The sequence below is a fragment of the Triplophysa rosa genome, linkage group LG14, assembly GCF_024868665.1.
Source record: "Triplophysa rosa linkage group LG14, Trosa_1v2, whole genome shotgun sequence".
NCBI classification, from domain to species: domain Eukaryota; kingdom Metazoa; phylum Chordata; class Actinopteri; order Cypriniformes; family Nemacheilidae; genus Triplophysa; species Triplophysa rosa.
Window position 1 is genome coordinate 1,682,133 of NC_079903.1, and position 21,838 is coordinate 1,703,970.

Sequence of the window (21,838 nt, forward strand, 5' to 3'; positions counted from 1 at the left end):
CAGGAGTTTCCAGATTGTTCTGAATCTGATCTATAGAGGGAAATGAATTTAAATAGAAGACTGTTGAAAGCAAATTATATTGATCATATACCAAACATTAACATTAATCACCAATCCTGTGGATTAAACTCAGAGAGCAATATATTAAAAAGTGACAAATTTCACTCAGTTTCAGGATTTCTTCATTTCTCAGCACACATATTCCTTTCATTTAAGAAGTTAAACCTGACAGACATCATGTAACATAACCAATAATCCTACAGAACAGAAGCTTAATCGCAACATCCAGACTATTGTCAACACTACAGTAACAAACATTTTGACATAAATAACATGAATTTACTAATCGACAATTAGTTGACTTATTGTCAAATGTGGTAAAAACTGTAAGTAATGCTGTCCGTAAACTTTTAAACGCTAGTGAACATATTCTCATAACAATGTGTTGATATTATTTACCTTCAGGACTTCTGTCAGACTCTTCTCTTTCACTTCGAGCTCCTCTGCGAATTTTTCTCCACAACCTCTTCCAAAACCTCCTCTTCTTCTTCTTTTTCTTCCCCTCGTCTCTGTTTTCATCATGAATATCAGCCGCTGGTCGAGGTGAATGGTCGCGTGCATCAGCGGTTGACGACGCAGGTGTATTTTGCTGTATTGTGTGCTCTTCTCTTTCATCCTGAGCTGATCTGCGACCTTTCCTCCAAAACTTTCTCCAAAATCTCCTCTTTCTCCTTCCAGCATCTCTGTTGTCACCCACATCTCCGTCAGTAGCGCCCTCTGGTGGAGGTGAATGATCTCTCGAATCAGCGGTCGATTGTACAGGTGGATGTTCAGGTAGCGTGTACACATCACTACGATCGCCATCAGCACTTTCAGCTTGAACGCATTTACAAACTTTCTGACCCATTTTCGCTCTCAGATAACAGCAGTAGTCAACCGTAAGCGCGTGAGTAGCAGAATGAGGAGAAACGCGCGTTTTGATGCTTTAACTGGAGTCAGATCATTGTGACGTAATGTTTGGAACTCTGGATGTTAGGCTTATCTGATGGTTAAACCGTCCTGTCCAATCCGGTTGAGTTTCAGCGTCAGTGGGTACAAAGCGCGCAATTGTTTTCTTTTAAATTAATATTTTTTTTCATTTATCTGTATTGATTACAAGTAAGGCTGATATTTGCATATTTTTGTCATGTCTGTCACTGCGGCTTTGCTATAAATGTCAGTAGGCTACTTAGCTCGAAAATGACTTAAGCAATACAAGTCGTGGACAAGGGTACATATACATTCTGTTATCATCCAGTACTGACAATAATAATGAAAATAATAAATAAAATAAAAATAATAGCCTTTAATTAAATATTATTCTTCAATTTCTGACAATTCATGCATTTCAGTTTCATCATAGAGAAAAACGCAGTGTATTTTAATACCATATATTGTCTTTATTTTATTTCTTCATCTATTTGTGATGTTGTTACATTAATGTACCGCTAGGTGGCACTCGATCAAATTGAGTTGCAGAGAGATGCAGAGGGAGAGAGAAGAGTTAGAGTACGGAGCATGTGCTTGTATGTTATCCTGTATGTGTTATTTGTTAATAAATGTTACTGAAAGGAATCTACGGTCTCCAGCGTCTTGTCTACATTAAGACATAACAAATTGGCTACGAGGACGTTTTTTGTACAAGATTTTCTGAGGATGGCTTCAGTAAGTGCACCATTTCCCAATCCTTTTTTGCCTTGTCCCGGTGAGCCTGCTATACCGCTAGTCACATGGCTGAAAATGTTCCGAACCTAATTGCTAGTCATCAATGCTACTGGGGATTTATGGTCAGAAGCCAGAAAACATGCTTTGCTTCTTCACTGCCTCGGAACCGAAGGTCAGAGATTGTTTTATACACTGCCCAATACCGGTGACGATCTAGCTGATGCTATTACGGCTTTGGAACAACACTTAGTTCCGAAAAGAAATGTGGTCGTGGCAAGACATGCTTTCAGGAAACGCATACAGAGGATGAATTTGAATTTGCTGACAATCTTGACGATATGTTGCGTGATCAACTTGTTGAAAATATTGCTAACCCTCGCATTCGTGAAAGATTATTAGTGGAATCTAAATTGACACTGGAGACTGCAATTACAATTGCCACACAGCTAGAGACCGCTGATGCTCAGGCGAAATCGCTGGCTACGAGTAACTTCGCTCCAGTTCAAGTTGTACATGTCACTCCTGCTTCTGGATGACAGCGTCTTAAGGCCAAATTCAAAGCATGTACCTCATCAAAACCACCTGCTTCTGCTCCGTCAGCTCGAACATGCTTTCGCTGTGGCTCTGCTGGACATCTTGCAAACTCACAGAACTTCCCTGCTGCATCTGCTAAATGTAAGAATTGCAATAAGATTGGACATTTTGCACGAGTCTGCCGTTCTGCTCCTACTCATTCAGTGCATTCAGTTGAATTGCCAGAGGTCTGTATTCTCCATCTGCCTGGAGCGACTGACCGTCTGATGTGTGAAGTGACCGTACATGCCTCACCTGCTGCTACCCCTGTGTCTCTTCAACTTACTGTGGACTCTGGTTCGTCTGTGTCCATCCTGCCGAAACAACTGTATGAACAGCATTTTCGCACTGTGCCGTTGCAAGCCCCTGCTGCCCGTTTAGTTACTTACTTACAAGAGCCGATTTCAGTACTAGGATGTTTATCTGCTACAGTCACTAAATATGGCATTACCTGTCCTGCACACTTCTTCATTGTCGACACTGGCACTGCTTTGCTAGGCATGGATCTGATTAAGGGACTTCAGCTGCAATTTACTGGACACACTGTGCTGCCATCGGCACAATCCTCTCCAGTCTGTGCTCTCTCCACTTCTCCATCACAGCGTGCTGCATTAGGCTGTGTGAACAAGTTCACGCACAAGGTGAACATTTCTGACTCTGTAACCCCTGCCAGATGCAAATTGCGTCGCTTACCTTTCTCCGTGAGAGATGCTATTTCCGCAGAACTGGAACGTCTCTTACAGGCTGGTGTGATCGAACGGATTGATTCTTCTCCATGGGTTTCTCCGATTGTTGTGGTCCAAAAGAAAACGGGGGGGGATCCGCATGTGTGTGGACTTGCGAGGGCCCAACAAGGCAGTTATAGTAGACAGCTACCCATTGCCACACATGGAGGAGATGATGACATTACTGCAAGGTGCGACTGTGTTTTCAACTATAGACTTGGAAAGTGCATACCATCAGGTACCTCTTCATGAAGATTGCCGGGACCTCACTGCTTTTCTTACACACGAGGGCCTCTTCAGATTCTGCAGGGTACCTTATGGCTTGGCTTCTGCTCCAGCTGCATTCCAAAAGATGATGGTCATCATTCTGAAAGGAATCCAGAACGTTGTAAATTATCTGGACGACATCATCATGTGGGGACGCTCGCTGCAAGAACATGATCAAGCGCTAGAGAAGGTGATGCAACGTCTCAAAGATGCTGGGTTGGTGTTGAATGAGTCAAAATTTCAATTCAGAAAACAGAGCTTGAAGTTTCTAGGCCACATGGTGACGTCGCAGGGTATTCAGTTGGATCAGGAACATCTATCTGCAATAATCGATGCACTTGCACCAACGGATGCTGTTCAGTTGCGTTCTTTACTGGGTCTTCTCTCCTGGTACAACAAATTCATTCCTAATTTCGCTTCCGTGGTGATGCCTCTGCGTGAGTGCTTGAGAGATGAGAGTGGATTTCGCTGGTCTGATGATGCTCAACAAAGCTTGGATGATGTGAAGAAGCTGCTGGTTCACAGTCCTGCGCTTATACTGTTTGACCCGGAGATGCTGGTGGTCATTTCTACTGACGCGTCTGCATATGGACTAGGTGCTGTCTTTGCTCAAATTGACACTGATGGTCAAGAACATACTGTCGCTTTCGCATCCAGAACACTGTCCACAGCTGAACAGAAATACTCCACTGTTGAAAAGGAGGCTCTGGCATGTGTCTGGGCGGTGGAAAAATGGAGAACGTACTTGTGGGGTCGCAGATTTACATTGCGGACTGACCATCAAGCGTTAACGACACTGCTGACCACAAAAGGGACTGATAGAGCTGGTATGCGTATTGCTCGGTGGGCTGCTCGGTTGCTCTGTTTCGACTACATAGTTGAGTATCGTGCTGGATCTGAGAACTACACTGCAGATTGTTTATCCCGCTTGCCCTTGCCTCTTCCTTTGGATGCTGAGTCGGATACAGAACCCGAGTTTGTTGCTTTACTGTCTTCTGGGCCGATTGCCATATCCCAGGAAGAATTTGCTACTGCCTCTGCTCACTGTTCTGAACTCTCTGCGTTGCGTGCACAAATTGCGAGTAAATGGCCTTCATCTTCCACTGCTGTGGATCCTGTGATTCGTCCATACTACAAGCTCCGACATGAGTTCAGTGTGCAAGCTGAGTTTGTGTTTAGAGGATCTAGACTGGTTATGCCTGGACAATTGCGTGAGTCATTGTTCCGTATTGCACATGAGGGTCATCAGGGAATTGTGAGAATGAAGCAACGCCTGCGTGAGATGTGTTGGTGGCCAAACATGTACACATTTGTGACGGAGAAAATTGCTGCTTGTCATTAATGTCTTTCTCTGGACAAAACTGCGAAAGCCTCTGCTGTTCCACTCCAGCCTGTTCCTTTACCTTCTGCACCGTGGGAAAAACTGGCGATAGACATTGTGGGCCCGTTCGAGACTGCTGTCTGGGACTGTCGATATGCTCTGACACTCACTGACTATTATAGTAAGTGGCCTGAGGTAGCCTTTACTGCGTCTGTTGCAACAAAACAGGTGACTGCATTTCTTACCTCTGTCTTCAGCAGACACGGAAACCCGACCACTCTGGTCAGTGATAATGGGCCTCAGTTCACTTCTCCTGAGTTTGCTGCGTTCCTGAAAGACAGAGATATTAAACACATTCGTACTTCAGTGTATCATCCTGCTGCAAATGGTGCTATTGAACGCTTTCACAGAGTTCTCAAGAGTACAATCCAATCAGCAATCCTACAATCAGCACCATGGAAATCAACAGTGACTGACTTCCTGCAGATTTACCGCGCTACACCTCATGCTGTAACAGGTGTTTCCCCATTCGAATTGCTTCATGGAAGGAAAATGCGTACCCGTCTCAATGTCCTGAAACCTTCACCTTCTGGTCATGAGCCGACACCACTGCAGAAGCATGTTTCCTCACGTCAGGATGTCATGAAATCTCGCTTTGACCACAAGCATTGTGTGCGACAATTCTCTTTTCGACCAGGGAATAAAGTGCGCATTAAAAAGTCTGTACATGTACCAAAAGCTTATCCAAAGTTCAGTCCTCCAGTTGAGGTCAGGAAAAAAGTTGGTCCTTACACTTACCTCTTGGATGATGGAAAAAAGTGGCATGCATCGTGTCTTGCACCCTTGCCAACTAGAGAGTTGGATAATGGAATGACTGCCAATGCTGAAAATGTGATGCCCTCTCATGTTCCATTGTCTGGAAATTCAGTGTCTTCTGATGCTGGTCCAAGAGAACAACGTCAAAGACGTGAGCCCGGTTGGCTAAAGGACTATGTCTATTAGTCACAGAATTTGACATGGACTTTTGCAATATATATACTGTATATCATACACTTACATAAAGTCAAGTACTGAATAGTAGTGTAGTTGAGTAGTTTGATTAATGTTGCTTATTGTTTAAAATACTCTTCTGTGTTCAATTAATGTGTTGCTTAGTGTAATTCATTTATGTGTGACATTGTTGAGGGATGGCAGATTTGCTGTTCTTTCTGTTTCATGCTACTTATTGGTTACAGGAGCATCATTTACGTAAAAGGGGATTATGTGATGTTGTTACATTAATGTACTGCTAGGTGGCACTCGATCAAATTGAGTTGCAGAGAGATGCAGAGGGAGAGAGAAGAGTTAGAGTACGGAGCATGTGCCTGCAAGTTATCCTGTATGTGTTATTTGTTAATAAATGTTACTGAAAGGAATCTACGGTCTCCAGCGTCTTGTCTACATTAAGACATACTACTATTATTACGATTTTAATTATAATGTATGTAAGGCTGCTTGGCAAAAAAAGTGAAGTTACCATCATTGTTGTGGCTGATGTGGACAAAAACTCAAATAAGCGCAGATGTATCCTTTACTGCCTTTGATGTCCCACAATCCTGTGCATGTGCATCTAATATGTATATATCAAACAGAATACCATTACACTGCACTTATTATGTCATTGCTCCATCTTGTGTTTGATCACATCTCGCAGGACGAGTTTCATATGGAGGGCTGGCGTTAGCTCAGAACATTCACAGGGGCATGATTGACCAGCAGGGACTTCATGTGTGTGACATCATCAGAGAGGTGAACAGAAGAGAGGTGGGAAGTGACTCGAGAGTTCTTCAGAACATGATAAAGGATTCCAGCGGCAGCATGATCAAGAACCACACACGCCAATGCCAGGTGGATGTATTGTTGTGCTTCTTTATAAATTTATAAAATCACGCGACACACAAGTGGTTACCAACTCGCATCTTTTATCTAGCCTCGTTCAATACATGTGTGTACAATGTACTTCTCTACGTATGTCCCACCTACAGCTTACGCCACTACGTATTAAACATTACGCTAGAATACATTACATCTCCCCCTTTTTTTTAACAACTTTGGAAATTATACAATCGAACAATTGTGTCAAATTAATAAAACATTCACCAAACTAATACATTTTTACTCAACCATATCAATAAACATTTACTCTGCTGCCTTTTACTCTGTAGCTATTCTAGTGCATTTTATAGTCTCTGAATCTTGTAGGAACTTTAACTTCTCTTCCAGATCTCGTGATGATGATTGGCTTGGTCTTTTCATCAGATAATTTTTCTTGCTGTGTTTGCTCCACCACAACAGGTAAGTTTTGACTTATTTCACTTTCCAGGCTTGCATCATCTCGATTACTTGTTGGATGAAATTCTTGTTCTTTTGTCTTTAACTGATGCCTTCTGTTTCTTCTGTAGATTCTTCCCTCAGGTGCCAAGGCATATTAAGACCTCGTGGTGCCCCTGGGCAACAGCCCCAGAGGTGCCCCCCATACACCCACCTACCCACACGCAAGAATCCACTCATTAAAAGATGTATATATTAAAAGATTTTAAGAATGAAACTCAGCAATTTACAATATACTTACTATTTTACAAGAATTACACATTAACATGACAGCTTTGTAGAATAGAACACAAAAAGCAACTCTTTTGAAGTATTTTTAACAATTAGGCCTACTGTAGTTAAGGGGCACCTGTTTTCTGTTTTGATGTAGTGAAAAAAACATTTTTTAACAGGTGTAAATGTTGTGCGTGCCACAAAGTGGGGGTAAAGGGACATATATATATATATATATATATATATATATATATATAAAACCTATGTATAGTTTGCATATATGTTCACAGTAGGGGGACAATGGAACAATGTACAGAGTTTCAGGACATTGGGACTTTAATTCACCACCAGATTACAATGTATAGCAAGGTTATTTATAAAAATAACATGAAACGTTATTTTTACTATTTTAACTGCTAGAGAGAAGCACTAAACAGACAGGTATTGCACATACAGCTTTGTAAACGCTCTTTTTAAGCACAGTATGTGTATATTCTTCTTACAGACTCCTAAACGATCACATAAGTACTGCGATAAAAGTGTACTCCACTAAAAAGTTCACATAAAGTGTTTGAAGTACAGTACATGGAAGACGACTCGCCTCATAACACTCACTTGTGATTGGCCGAATGTTAGTCCATTCAAATATATGTAACAAAGTAGATAACATGGGCGAGAATGTTGGCGGTGGTATGTCGAAAAAGAGAAAGTGCGGGGGACAGAACCATTTTAATCTGAAAGTGGGGGGTATTCCCGCATATGGTGCCACGCCTATTTAGCGCAGATGCGTGACTTAAGTCTTAAAAAGCAAGTACTTATGTACATTTATAAAAAAAAAAAATTGTATTGCTGGTTTATTTGGTGCCCCTAAAGTCTTAGTGCCCCTGGGCACTCGCCCAATTGCCCATATGGTTAATCCACCGCTGGTCAGGTGTGTGAAGCATGAATAACCTTGGAGAATCATGTTTCTTCAGAACTGTTGCAGGATTTCAGATTTGTCCTTGCTGTATCCTCACTTTGTCTCCTGGTGATATGTCCGGTAATTGCTTGGGGTTTTTGTCATAATAAAGCTTTTGCTTTGACTGTCTGTGTTTGAGTTTTTTCTTGAATTTGTCCACTTCCTTTTGGAGTCAACAGCATGGTGGTAGTTGGCAGTTTAGTTTTCAAACTTCTCCCCATTAGAAGCTGTGCTGGTGACATTCCAACACCCTCAAGTGGAGTATTGCAGTATTCTAGCAGACAGAGTTATTGGTTAGTCAAATAAATGCGGAACAGGTATGTTTTGAGCTGTTTTTTGAAAGTTGTGAAGGATGCTGCAGTTCGGATGGAGACTGGTAGTTTATTCCACCAAAGGGGAACCGAATAAGTAAAGGCTTTTGCAAGTGGTTTGGTGCCTCGCTGTGATGGAATAACCAGGCATCGCTCATTTTCAGACCGAAGATGAGTTGTAGACCCAGTGTTAAGGTAAATGGATCCACTCTTTGCGCTAGGATTTTTCAAGAATACGGGCCCAGATCTTCATACTCTTTCAGAATGTCGTCATCATCATCAACAGCAGACACATCATGTATCCTTTTATCATGCCTAGGGTTTGACATGTGGATCTTCTAATATTGCAGCCACTTCAATACTGAAAACAAAATAAAAATAGCGCATCTTCATCATAAAGGACTCATTAAATGAGCACTTTCAACAAGTTGGTATGATTTATTAGGGTCTTCACGAAATGTCTGGAACATATTTTGCTTAAAAACACTCAATGGCTGTGTAAACAAAACCCCTTTTGCCTCGTCAAAAACAGCTGTGCTCACAGCATCCCGTTTTGGTGCATGTCTCTTTAAATGATAATGAGTTACAGCGCACCCCACCCCCCTTCCGTCTGGCAATGGGTTAGCTAAATTATGCTTCCTGAACTCCTCTGCGGTTAGTTTTGTTTTAAACGTCTCAAATCATTCGTCCGGAGACTGTTATAATGTTACACACACAACGTGAGAGCATAACTTGTTTGCTGTGACAGATTTTTCAGCCTAATGACGAATGATTTGAGATGTTTAAAACGAAACTAACTGCACTGTTCATTAGCAAAACAAACAGTCTTTGGCCCCGCCCCTCTCGTTTAGCTTTCCATTAGTGTTTCATTCCCCACACCTGCCTTGTGTTAATTTACTCCTTGTTAGTCTCCCTATATAATGCCTTCGTGTCTGCTGTCCTGTGCTTGTTCGTACTGGTACTTATGCTTACACTACGTGTTCGCACTACCTGTTTTTGCCAAGTCTTGTTATATACATTGCCTGTTTGCTTCCTTGCCTTGTATGTACCTTACCCTACTGGATTACCCTACCTTGTTTGGACTACCTTTCCCTACCCTGTTGGATTACCCTGCCGTGTCTACCTGTCACCTTGTTAGCATGTTGCATCGTGTTTATTATTTTTGTCTGGTTCCTGTTGACTGTAAGTCTTAGTTTATTCTGTTCCATTGTTTTACCCCATCGTGGGTTTTTGTTTTGTTATAAATAAAGTCTGTTTCTTGTACAACTGCTGCCTGCAGGTCGGTTCTTCCTCCTTGTCACTATCCTGTCATGACGTAGTTTAACACTGGCTTTGAATGTTCTATTTAGCCCGTGACTGACTTGGCTCCCTTCGCTATCGTATGCTAACGTTATCCTCCTATATATACGGTACATGTAGGTCAATTCAAACTGTTGATAAATATTACTTACATAGGCAGCTATGTCTTGTTCAGTTGGTCTCGATCCCTCTTGAGGAACAACTTTGAAGCTAATCCTGCTTGTACTGTCCCAGGTTGATAAAGTACTCCGGCTTGAAGTGATTTGACCATTTAAAAGGAACACACAAGCAGGTTTTTACTTTACAGGTTTCTGAGGGATTTCCACTAAAAATAAAATCCACTCCTGTCTCTTCTGAGGTTAGGACTCTGTGCAGCGACTATATTGCATGTTGTCCACGAACTTTAGCCATGGCGTCACGTACACCGCTGTCGATTGTGAAAACAACAATGGCGGCAGCGCCGTGTGTGGAATTGTGTAGATTAAGGGGCGGTAATATTATAATAAGAGGCTGCGTCTACGTCACATCAAGAGCGAAATCTGAACGGCCCGATTTCTCACTTGCTTGCAGAGAAAGGTTTACCAAAACCAAGTTAATGGGATCTTGTTTTTCCCATTTTCTGGGTTGTTAGATGCACTGGGGACCCGATTATAGCACTTAAACACAGAAAAAATTTGGCTTTCATGCAATGGGTCCTTTATACTCCATTTCATAATGTTTTTGCACTATAGTAGTAGGCTACATATTTTTATGTATTTATTTTTTTATCTACCGGGTTTATAAAGCATCAATTTTGTAATTGACTGTTTTGGAGTATCTGTATCCTTTAAAAATACATCATTACACTAATTTACACAGCACAGAGATCTAAGGAAAACATGAAATTAGATGGGTCTATAGCACCAGTTCTCTGTCATGTGGAAATTAGTGAAATTAAGTTTTTTTTTTGTGTTTTGATGGCCGAATGGCCGGCATCCCGGTACAAATCAATCCAGTGTAATTAAGCGCTCTGGACTTTTTTCTCTCTCAGCCTCGTTTTGAAGTCAACATGGCTGCAGCCTGAATAAGGTGTATAATTGACATGTGAATCATCAATGTTAAGCATCATTTATGAAATTGTTACGTTACCAGCACGTCATGTTAATATCAAAATATTATGAATATATTACATAACTGGACCGTGCATGGTCACAAGAAATTTGTGATGCTCCAGGCTGGTGTAATGACTAGGGCTGCTAGTCAACCAGCCACCCACCAGAGGGAGCCATCTCCGGAATTCTAGACTGGATTTTCATGCCACGCCCGCACTTCCTGTGTTGGCCATATTTAAACAAACCTTGCCAGCCACATGTTGCAAAGTATTGCCAGTTATACCCTTACTGCCTTACCAAGTGTTTATACTACTTTGAATACCTGTTATGACCAATGTGCTTGCTATTGGATTTACGTTTATTGAGTTACTGCTACTGCTTTGTTTGCCTGATTGGACTGACCCTTTGTTACTGATTTACTGCCTGTTTATCGACCACGGATCTGCTTACAGGATTATATTAAGATTACCCATTTAAATTGTAAAAAGCGAAATAGCTTTTTCAAAGCCTGGATGCCTCAGTCATCAAACTGAAACACGCCTGCGCGGAAAGTACTACCAAAGCCACTCCATGGAAAGCGTTAACTTTGCAAAACGAGAATTTTAGACAAGAGTAACGAAGTTATAGATTATTTATTTAATCGTGACGGAGTTGAGTGAGATATGTTCTACTCCATGTGCCGCTCTCTAGCACCCCTCCAAAAGGTAGGTTTTAATCATAAAAATAAGATGATGTATCTTGGTGAATGGCATCCGCATGCCAGTCCCCGCCCCATACATAGGGATATAAAGACAGCGTCCCCATTCATTCAGGTGTTGTGCTCAGGGAGCTGGAAGGCATCTCCTGGTCACTGCAGCAGATGACAAAGCATTGTGGCATGAGAAACACAACGTCTCATTCCCTCCATCAGGAAACAGAGGTTACAATCGTAACCGAGACGTCCCCTATCTAACTGCATTTCCATTAGCCTTCAAAATGCGCAAATTTAAATAGCGCATTGAAAATACGCCCAATAGAAACACATCAATTTCGCAAAAACTCCCATGTATCGCAAAAAAGGTCTCACGCTCACATGAGGTGTTTTTTCAGGCAATACGATAAAGGCATATTTCACAAAACTGCAATGGAAATTTTTTTGTCGTATTCGCAAGTCACGTGTCATATAAAAAGTCACATGACCATTTGTGGTATGTTTTGGCAGAACATTTGGAAAGATAGGATGTAAAGAATTCACATTAAGTAATATCTTATATGATGGCCCAAATGCAGGAAAACGAGTGTGTGCAGTATGGAGATTTTTTAGGAACAGTGAGGTAATATGAAAATATAGACATTTCTCTTCACTCTTTCATCACAGTAGGTGGCATTATGCACTAATGTTGGTTTGCAACCTGCCTTAAAACGTACAAAGTATGGCCAGAATAATTTATCGTGAGAAGAAACAAAATACTGTACACTTTAATCGCATAACATTATTTAATGGAAACGCAGTCATTCCGCAATATTTTTTTAAATCGACGTTTAAAAAATATTGGTTGAGTGTTGCGCAAATCTGTATTGGAAACCTAACCTCTGTCGGTCTCTTGACGTTGTGTCAAGACAGAATGGGGTCCCTTGATGAAATGCGTGTTTATCACAATTGAGCGCTCCATGATATTGTAGCCTTCCAATGTGGGTAGTAAGTCATCACTAGGGCTGTAGCTATCGATTATTTTAGTAATCGGGTATTCTAGTGATTTTCCATCGATTAATAGAGTATTCGGATAAGTACTTTTCTTAAAAAAAGTGTACCCTGCATCAGTCCATCGCTTTCCTATACGGTCTTAGTCTCATTCATAGATTATATTTGAACAACAATAAAATTACACCATACAATTGTTAAATGTTCTATGTGGATTTTAAATTAATTAGACGTTCATTCTCATTGCAAAGTAGTTAAAAATAGGAGTATTTTAAATGAGCAAAGTGCAGATTGAGCAGATTTAATGCCAAATAAATACATTAACTGCGCAAAATTTTGTGGCATTTATCCTTAAACGTCATAACTACACTTTTTACATAGGCCTACAGTTATTGACAGAAATTGCATTTACTTGCATTTACATTGATAGTATTACATTTGTCAATAAAAAAACTACACAACATAGTGATCCAAACATTTACAGTAATAAAAACATGTTGCATCTGCCCCTCCGCTTCTGTTCTTACAAGTAATAATCAGTGTTGCCAAGTCTTGCAAGACAAATAAGCAACTGCAGCTCCAAAAACAAGTTGGATCGGATCACGCCGACGCCAGCCTCCAACCTTCTCCTGGCTCATCCGAGTCCCACGCCTCTCCCAGTGGTACGCCACTCCGCAACCGCCTAGGCAGCGCGAGCATGCGCTTGCAAGCGGCAACCACGTTCACGCAACCATCTGCCCATCCCTCTATCAATTTCCTCCCTGGTCGCTGGCCTGCAACCCCACTGCCAAACGTTAGCGCGAGGCTGCCTCCGCTAGTGGTGCAGGACCAGGTGCCTTGCATTCCCGCTCTCCCCTATTCATTTCCTTACGCCTTAGCTCTAGGAGCCGACGTCAGCGTGAGGATGCATCCGCTTGCCGTGCAGGACAAGGCACCTTTCATCCCCTCTCTACATTTTCAAAGCAACGTTGCCCCTAAAGACAACAGCTTGCTTTTTTTACACGACCAAACTACACGCTATTCGACCTCCGAAATTGCTTGTTTCAACAAAACGATCCCTAAATGGGTAAAGAAGATTTTCGTCGGTACCGATGAGGACACAAGGTTTTTAAAGGGAATTGATCACCATTTTCTGTCCAAATTGGGTAAACGGCCTGCCAGAGTTATCATTCTGTAACTGTTTTCTCTGGTAGCATAAACGACAACGTCAGTTCGCACGAAAAAGCTGTATTTCGTTTCGCAAAGTGAAACCAATCATCTTGGGTGAAACGATTCTTCCAGTTGTTCCATCCAGTCGCTTTTATCAACTCGATTTTAAGTGTCATTACATGCCCTAGGACATCAAGCGGTGGCGCGCAACCTAGTCGACGTGCGGTGTAAGGCGAGTTGTTCCCGAATCGAAGGGGCCGTCCCCTGAGGGCTCCATGAAAAATGCGACTCCCGGTATGGGAAGCCGTCTGGCTGCTTTTTCAGTTAGACGGCCCACATGTGGCTGCAACGTGTTGTTGCTAAAGTCTGCAAAGAGCAGTTTCCCTGTGCTTGTGCCATACGTGGCAAAGAAAAGCTTAGTTCGTCCATGGGTGGGCTCAAACCAACAACCTTTCACAGCCGGACGCGCCAAACCATTGCAGTGCCGGCCCGGAGGAAAATGGTGGCAGAACGAGCCGTGGCAGTTTCCTAGGACACAATGCTCTCTTGACTTGGAACGAAATGCAAAAGCCTGGAAAAGTTAAAAACAAATAAGTGTCAGCACACCATCGTTGAACTTGTTTTCAGAGAAACCCCTGTTGCAGCAGGCCGAAAGGTGATGACGTGTTACTTTTTCGGAATTTTTTAGAGAAGCTGCCCAAAGATCCCAGCACTAGGGCCCTGGGAGCCAGGGCTCTTGTAAATACATCTGCTGAAATAGGGAAGCTCGGACGCCCAACTTGGGCCTTTTACCCACCACCCTGAGATTAAGAGATTCATGATCTACCGAGTGAGCTAGCCAGATCCATAGAGACCTGCGAGCTCTTCCAAAGTAGTCGTGGCCATACCCTCCAGCGATCGGCCGGCCAAACCTTTCCTAACGATTCGTTACAAGTCCTAACACATTCCAAATAAGTCCTAACACATTCTAACTAAGTCCTAACACTTTCGAAAGAATTCCTAACACAAGTTCTAACAATCCTAACACCCGATTCTAATTGGTAGAACGAGGCAAAACAGCCATTGGCTGAAACATTGTCATGTGACTACACACGAAACATTGTACGTGTGCCAAAGCAGGCTTTTCGTTACACTGACGTCTGTCACAGCGCAGTGTGAGACAGTTTGGATTTGCTTAAATCACACAAAAAACATTTTAATCATTTTAAAGTCTTCATATAGCGTGCAGGTGAGTACATTATCACGCGAAAAAGAAGCTGTATTTAACGTAGCTTAGTTTGACACTACGGTTTCATCTCAACCGATTAAATTGCGCTCATGTAATTTGTGGTTTAACACTTAGATATTAAAGCATAAATATTGTGTTATAAATCACCATGGCCATTCATTTTGCTACAGTAAAATGCCTTAACTATATGTACAGTAAGTAACAACAATGATAGTAATGTTATGATGATGAATGTAAAAAAAATCAGAGTGCCGTGTTAAATCCAAGCCAATTTTTTGTTGAATCCAGTTGCACTCGTGTGATTTGTGGTTTAACACTTACATAGATGTTAAAGGATAAATTTGGGAAATATTGTGATATGAATCGCCATGCCCAGTGCAGGCTCCAGACCACCCCTGCAGGCTTCAGACCACCCCTGCAGCCCAGTGCAGGCTTCAGTACAGTCCCGCAGCCCAGTGCAGGCTTCAGTACAGCCCCGCAGCCCAGTGCAGGCTCCAGACCAGCCCCGCAGCCCAGTGCAGGCTTCAGTAAGGCCCGCAGCACCGTACAAGCTCCAGACCATCCCCGCAGCCCAATGCAGGCTCCAGACCACCCCTGCAGCCCAGTGCAGGCTTCAGTACAGTCCCGCAGCCCAGTGCAGGCTCCAGACAAGCCCCGCAGCTTAGTGCAGGCTCCAGACAAGCCCCGCAGCCCAGTGCAGGCTCCAGACAAGCCCCGCAGCCCAGTGCAGGCTCCAGACAAGCCCCGCAGCCCAGTGCAGGCTCCAGACCAGCCCCGCAGCCCAGTGCAGGCTCCAGACCAGCCCCACAGAGCAGTAATTCAATTAAATGTGCTCTTTGTAGCGAAGATATTAATGCAGAGGGTTTCACTGAACATCTGTCAGACTACCATGTCCAAGAATGTTGTGACCAGTGTGGTGCAAAAGTCTGGGGTGCAGTTGGACTGTTTCACCACATTGAAAATCATCATCGTTTGATTAGTCTTTCAGACGGAGACAGAGAATCTGTGGATCCACCAGCATCCATTGCACAGTCACCTGCAGACATCGAAGACCAGCAAGGAGCTCCACAAACTGTAGTACAAACACCATCACAGGACATTACACTGAGGCCTCCAGAAGTAAATTGGGTGAGTTTTCTCCCCAAACAATTCTGTCGAGTGCTCAAACCAGCAGACCAGAAATGGATAGCTCAGTGTCTGTATGACAGCACAGGGCGACTGAAGCAGCAGTTTTCACAAAACTGGTTTCATCCACCAAGTCCCAGCAAGCCTACTACTTCACCTCCTGATCCAAGCTGTTACTTTAGGCAGGAGGTGTTTCTGTGGGCACCAATGAGGATGTGGGGTATTCCTCTGAAATGCACACAGTGCAATAGGAAGATGCATCATTCAGGCTTTACACTAAAGCTAGGGAAGTCATTGATGTTGACTCCAGATATTACCCAATCGGAGTGGACTACCCTCGCTGCAGTAAGTGTATGATTCCTGTCTGCCCCTGGAGTTCAGAGATCCTTAAACAGCTGGATCCCTCCCACAGAAATAAATTCCCCGCTGTTCTCACCACTCACCTTGCCCTTGACAGGAAGTGTTTGACTTTGCTAAAGCCAAGAACTGCAGGAAACAGCTCCAGTTTCTTGCAACAAGCGCTGGAAGAAATTCATAGTGAGGAGTGGGCAAGACGGACTATAGACTACCTGACAGACTGTGAGCTTCACAAAAAGAGATGTGCCCTGACCCAATCAGAAGTGGTTTATGAGCAGCCTCCACCTTTTTGCCCCTTACCGCTGGCACAGTGGTTTGAGACTGCCCATGCCAATGAAATCCTCAGTCACCTTGATGAGCTTAAGGGTGTTGTAACATCAACATATGGTAGCATCCTGAAGCTTGATTCTACCAAAAAGGTAAACACAAATATACATAAAGAGACAAATATATGTTAATTAATATTTATTATATCTAATTGTATTGTCTTTATGCATTTATACAGATTACTAAAAAGCTTGCTGGTGGCATTGCGGACACTGCTACCTGGATGACCAACATTGTCAATGAGTTTGGCCAAGTCCTAAACTGTGTCCTAACCACTGGTGAGGGAGCTGGCTTAGATGACTTGTGTCAGGGCATTGTGAAGCGATACAAGGATGCTGGGGAGCCAGATCCAGCTGCGATTTATGTTGACAGGGACTGCTGCAGCGAGACAGGTTTGTCGTCTTAAGCCTTTACCTAACAGGAATGTGTGTACATTTATGCATTTCTAATCCATATCAGCAACCATTTTAGGCATGTTTCTCAATGAGAATAAATCACATATCTGCATCGTTCATATTTTGTTCATGTTCGTTCAAATGCAAAACCCTCTAAAAACACCTCTGTCAAAAATGAGATTATAATGTTGATGAGTGAATGATGAGTGAATGCTCTCTACATAAATGCCACACTCTGCCCATTCTGAAATATCTGCTATTAATGCAACTGAATCTAGGAACCTGACAAAAATGCTTGTTTAAAGGAAGCGACGTCTGATGGATTTAGAGGCTTAAGAGAATATTTAGAACTAGCATTAGCATATTTGTTTAATGATGCAAATTGAAATCTAAGAACATGTGTAAACTCGCTCATTGTTTCTCATTGGTGTAGGTGTGACTCCAGTTCTTACCTGGTTTCGACCATGGAAGGTCATAGTGCGTCTCGATGTTTTCCACTTCATGCGACGGTTCACTGCTGGTCTTACAACAGAGCACCATCCACTGTATGGCACTTTCTGCTCCAAGTTGTCCAGTTGTATCTTTGAATGGGACAAGGATGACATATCTCGTCTTAAAGAAGCGAAAAAGACCATGCTTTTAAAAAAACATCAGGGGCATATTCCAACAGAGGCCCAAATCCTGTCAAGCATCACTTCCAGTGAGCTGGCCAAGCACTGCAGGAGGAGGACACGTGGAGTTGAAGAAACTTGTGACTTGATACAAGGATTGCTGGACTCCATGTGGGAGCTGACGGACACGACTGGTTTGCGCATCATCAATCCAGAGAGCATGACACACGTTTGGGAGGTACAACAGAAACATTTACCCTGCATCCAAGACCCGCCTGGTGTTCAGCTTTACACAAAGCTGGGCTCTGGGTTACAGAAGGGTGACAAGGTTCTGGATGTACTGCGGTGTGGCAGAGGGTCCTCTTCTCTGGAAAGCTTTCATCGCCATCAGTGCACTTTCATTCCAGGTATGGGGACAATACCATATATCAATACCAAGAATATGATGTCTGTAATTAAGTAGTGTTGTCACAATACAGGAATTTCTAACTTCGGAACAATACATCAAATACCATTTTTAATAAGACAGGGAAAAAGTGCCACAAAATTAAAGGAATAAAATTTCTACAGATTGTGGTCAAAAGTAAATCAGCTTTAATTAGTAATCAGCTTTGGTAGTTCTTAGAGGGGTTTATAATGGTATTTTTACAATGTGTAACATTTTGCCTTACAGGGTGGAGATGTAACGCTCTACATACTCAGATGTACATGCTTGAGGGTGCATCGAGATGGAACATCAACCGGGCTCATCAAGCTGTGGACATGAGTGGTACATCACAAACTAAAATCTATGATGTACGTTTAATGTATGAAAATCATTCACACATTAATGTCCTCAGCAACCGAGTCCTCGGATCTGCACTCCTGCAAGAATTCATAGCCCCTGGGAAACCCACTGGTAAGACTCAATATTTTACATTCTCTTACAATAGTAATTACAGGCTTTGCTGTGAGTTTGCATGCTGCCTTAACGCTGTAATGGTGCTCATGTCCATTATCTATCTATACTGTTATAAGATGTGTCTGTGTGGTTTCAGTGTATTTGTTTTAGTTTTTCTTTTCTTTTCTTTTCTTTTATTTCTTTTATTAGTTTTTTATTTATTTGTGATTTTCATTTATTTATGTATTTTTTTTACTTTCCATGTGATAATCACAAATAATTGGTTGTTCGTTAGCAACACTACATTCATCACATTTACTGTTATGATTTATTCTGATTATATTCCTTTTATTACTAAATGTATGATGCCTCTTTTTGGCAGATGAGCGTATAGCAGTCGAGTACTTACTGGCACAATCTGGCAGAGGAGACCTACTTTATCCACTGGAGCCAGGTGAAATAACTCTGCTAGAGATGCAGGTTGAAGTTCAGGAGGATGAGTGTCTGGATATCACAGTATGTGATGCAGCGGACATCAGTTTAAACACAGACACTATTGGCAGTTCCAGCAGTCATGATTTATTGACCTCATCTCTGGTAATATAAATTTGCTTGATTATTTTTTCTTTAAATTGCATAAGAATGTTAGTTTACATGAGCAATACATGAGTTGTTTTATAATTTAAACCTTCAATTTAAGTAATGCTTTACAATGTTTTATTGGTTAACATTACCTAACAACATGAGTTAACATGAACTAAGAAAAAAAATGTTTCTCAATTATTTATTGATCCTAATGTAAATTGCAACATTGACCATTACATGATTAAGTGTTAAAATGCTAACTTTAATGAATCTGAACTAATATTAACCAACAAAGTACAATTTTATTTTTATTAACTAATGTAATTGGAAGTGAGAAAAAGCTGTATATAATGTATTGCACATTGTTAGGTAATATTAGTTAATGCATTAACCATCCTTAACTAAAGAACCTATATTGAAATGTGTGACCAGTTTTTAAAACTAGTTAACTTATTGAACAGTCAATGTTGCATCTCAATTGTTTTCTAAATACGTTTTGTACACTTACAAATGTTTAAAAATGATCTAGGAAACCAGTGTTCCAAGTGGTGGCTCTCACAGTCCTGACATTGAAGACATGTCCTGCGCTGGGCCCAGCACATCAGCTCCGGTAAAGTTTCTAATACTTGATGCTTGTAATTTGTGAAGAACGGTTTATCAAAGAACTGTAGTGCAGGATTTTGTTTTTTTGTTGTTGTTGTTGTTTTGTTTTCAGAACCGTAGATGTGATTCAAGAGGTGTTCCTGGATGGGAGTCGGTGGATAACCTGGCAGGCTACCTCATCAGCCTCAACCGCACTATCACTGCTTTGTCAACCAACGAGATAGCAGAGATCTTGCGGCTGTATTCGTGTCTGCATTCCATTGATCAGTCCCCTTCCAAGTATTCCCTTAAGTGCAAGAAAAAGATCTTGCCAGGTCATTGGAGAGCTTCTCGAAAGCGTAGTGGCTCAGCCCCTGGTCAGCAAGCAGCTGAGAGGTGAGTTGAATTGTGGTGCACCTGTGTTAAACTTGAGTCTTGTGTCATGCTGCTTGTGTAATAATGTAATTCCTCTAAGGCTAAAAAAAGAGAATTGTGATTAATCGTGGTCAAAGACTTTTTTTACAGTTTGTGCCATCATAAATTATCCCTCATTTTTCATTTGCATAAAATAAAAAATCATAATTAGTCTGTATGTTTACAAAGCTGCAATGAACCATAGAATAACATCATACATAATGCATTCAATGCATTGTTTTATTCACAGACTGTTCATGACCCATGGCCAGGTAGCCCAGAGACCTGATGTCAACAGGATTTCAGAATGCATCGCACTCAAGCTTTTGAAGGAATTCAGGGAAGCCAGAAACAGGCCTAAAGACAATAAGGGCAAAACCTTTCCAATTGCTCAGGCAATTGTGATAATGTATAGTCACATCAAGCAGCTGCTTGAAGACCGCCGAGAGCTGCTCGACAAGACCAACCTGGTGCTAGTTACAATCAACAACACTACAGTGTCATCTTGGTGAGTTGGTTATTGCCGTCCTGAGTTCACTTTAGTAGTATATTCCTTCTAACAACTTCTGAATTAACTATTCTAAATTACATACTTATTTGTATATTAGATACATTAAACATTGTTTCACAGCAATTTTACACAGCTCTCAGTTCTTGATTATGATAGACCATTTCAGAAAATGTACATCTGGCTGGTCATAACTGAAGGGTGTTAAAGACTGTTTATTTTCTTTTACATAGTCATAATTTATCAGTTTAGACCTTGGCCAAGCCAAGTCACCTTTATTTCTATAGCACTTTATAAAGGATTGAGTTTCAGAGGAGCTTTAACGTGAACAACAAGAAAATGATTCAGTAATGCCAAGTTAAATTAGGTGTGAAGCGGCTTCTAAAAAAAAATGCTGGCAATGTACAGCTGAAGACAGTTCAGTGTCTACTTGAACATGGACACGTTCCCATTGAGTTCCAAGAGCCTGACAATCGGGAGGGCGAGGCAGTCATTCGCCAACGTAAATATGCACGAACTGGAACTGCAGTGTCTTCAAATGCACACACAGGCACTGAGCTAGGAGACACATCTCCATATGACACAGACTATTCTCCTGCTGCACAGAATCATTTTTTCTGTCCTGAGGCACAGCACTTTCCTGTGTGGCATACCTGGCCTGGGTGTTCTGATCGGTCTTTTTCACCAGGGTATCCATCATCAGCTCCACCACCACCTCATGTTTGGTCTTCCCTTCCACCAGGCCAACAGCCATCAGCTCCACCACCGCATTCTAACGATTGGTCTTCCTATCCACCAGGCCAACAGCCATCAGCTCAACCACCTCCTCAAAACCGACAACGTGCATGGAGGCTCCACAAGGCAGCAATTGAGGATCAACAGCATGTGGCAAGAGGGGAGCCACCAAAGAAAAGGCACACAAAAGAGTCTACCACTATCAATGCAAAATGTGTGGCCAGTCAAAAAGCAAACTTACTGGCCATACTCAGCATAAAGGAAAATGGTACTGTCCAGCATCTGGCCAGACTCTTACAGAGTGGAAAGACTCTTTATAGGTACAATGTGGTGTTATGTTTTTTAATTTCCTTTTTTACAAACTTGTCAGTTGTCTTAACTCTAGTTAAAGTAAATTTTACGTAGTGTATTAGGTAAACAGAATTTGAA

General features: G+C 42.0%; 1 protein-coding gene across 1 annotated transcript; it reads left to right on the forward strand.

Moving 5' to 3' along the window:
* Positions 1-15,896: 15,896 nt before the first annotated feature.
* On the forward strand, positions 15,897-20,678 carry LOC130565170 (uncharacterized). The gene is made up of 8 exons (XM_057351754.1): positions 15,897-16,791; positions 16,878-17,091; positions 17,528-18,112; positions 18,379-18,603; positions 18,968-19,182; positions 19,700-19,780; positions 19,886-20,148; positions 20,417-20,678. The coding sequence occupies exons 1-8, from the start codon at positions 16,369-16,371 to the stop codon at positions 20,676-20,678; spliced, it is 2,268 nt and encodes a 755-aa protein (XP_057207737.1). The 5' UTR covers positions 15,897-16,368.
* The last annotated feature ends 1,160 nt before the right edge of the window (positions 20,679-21,838 follow it).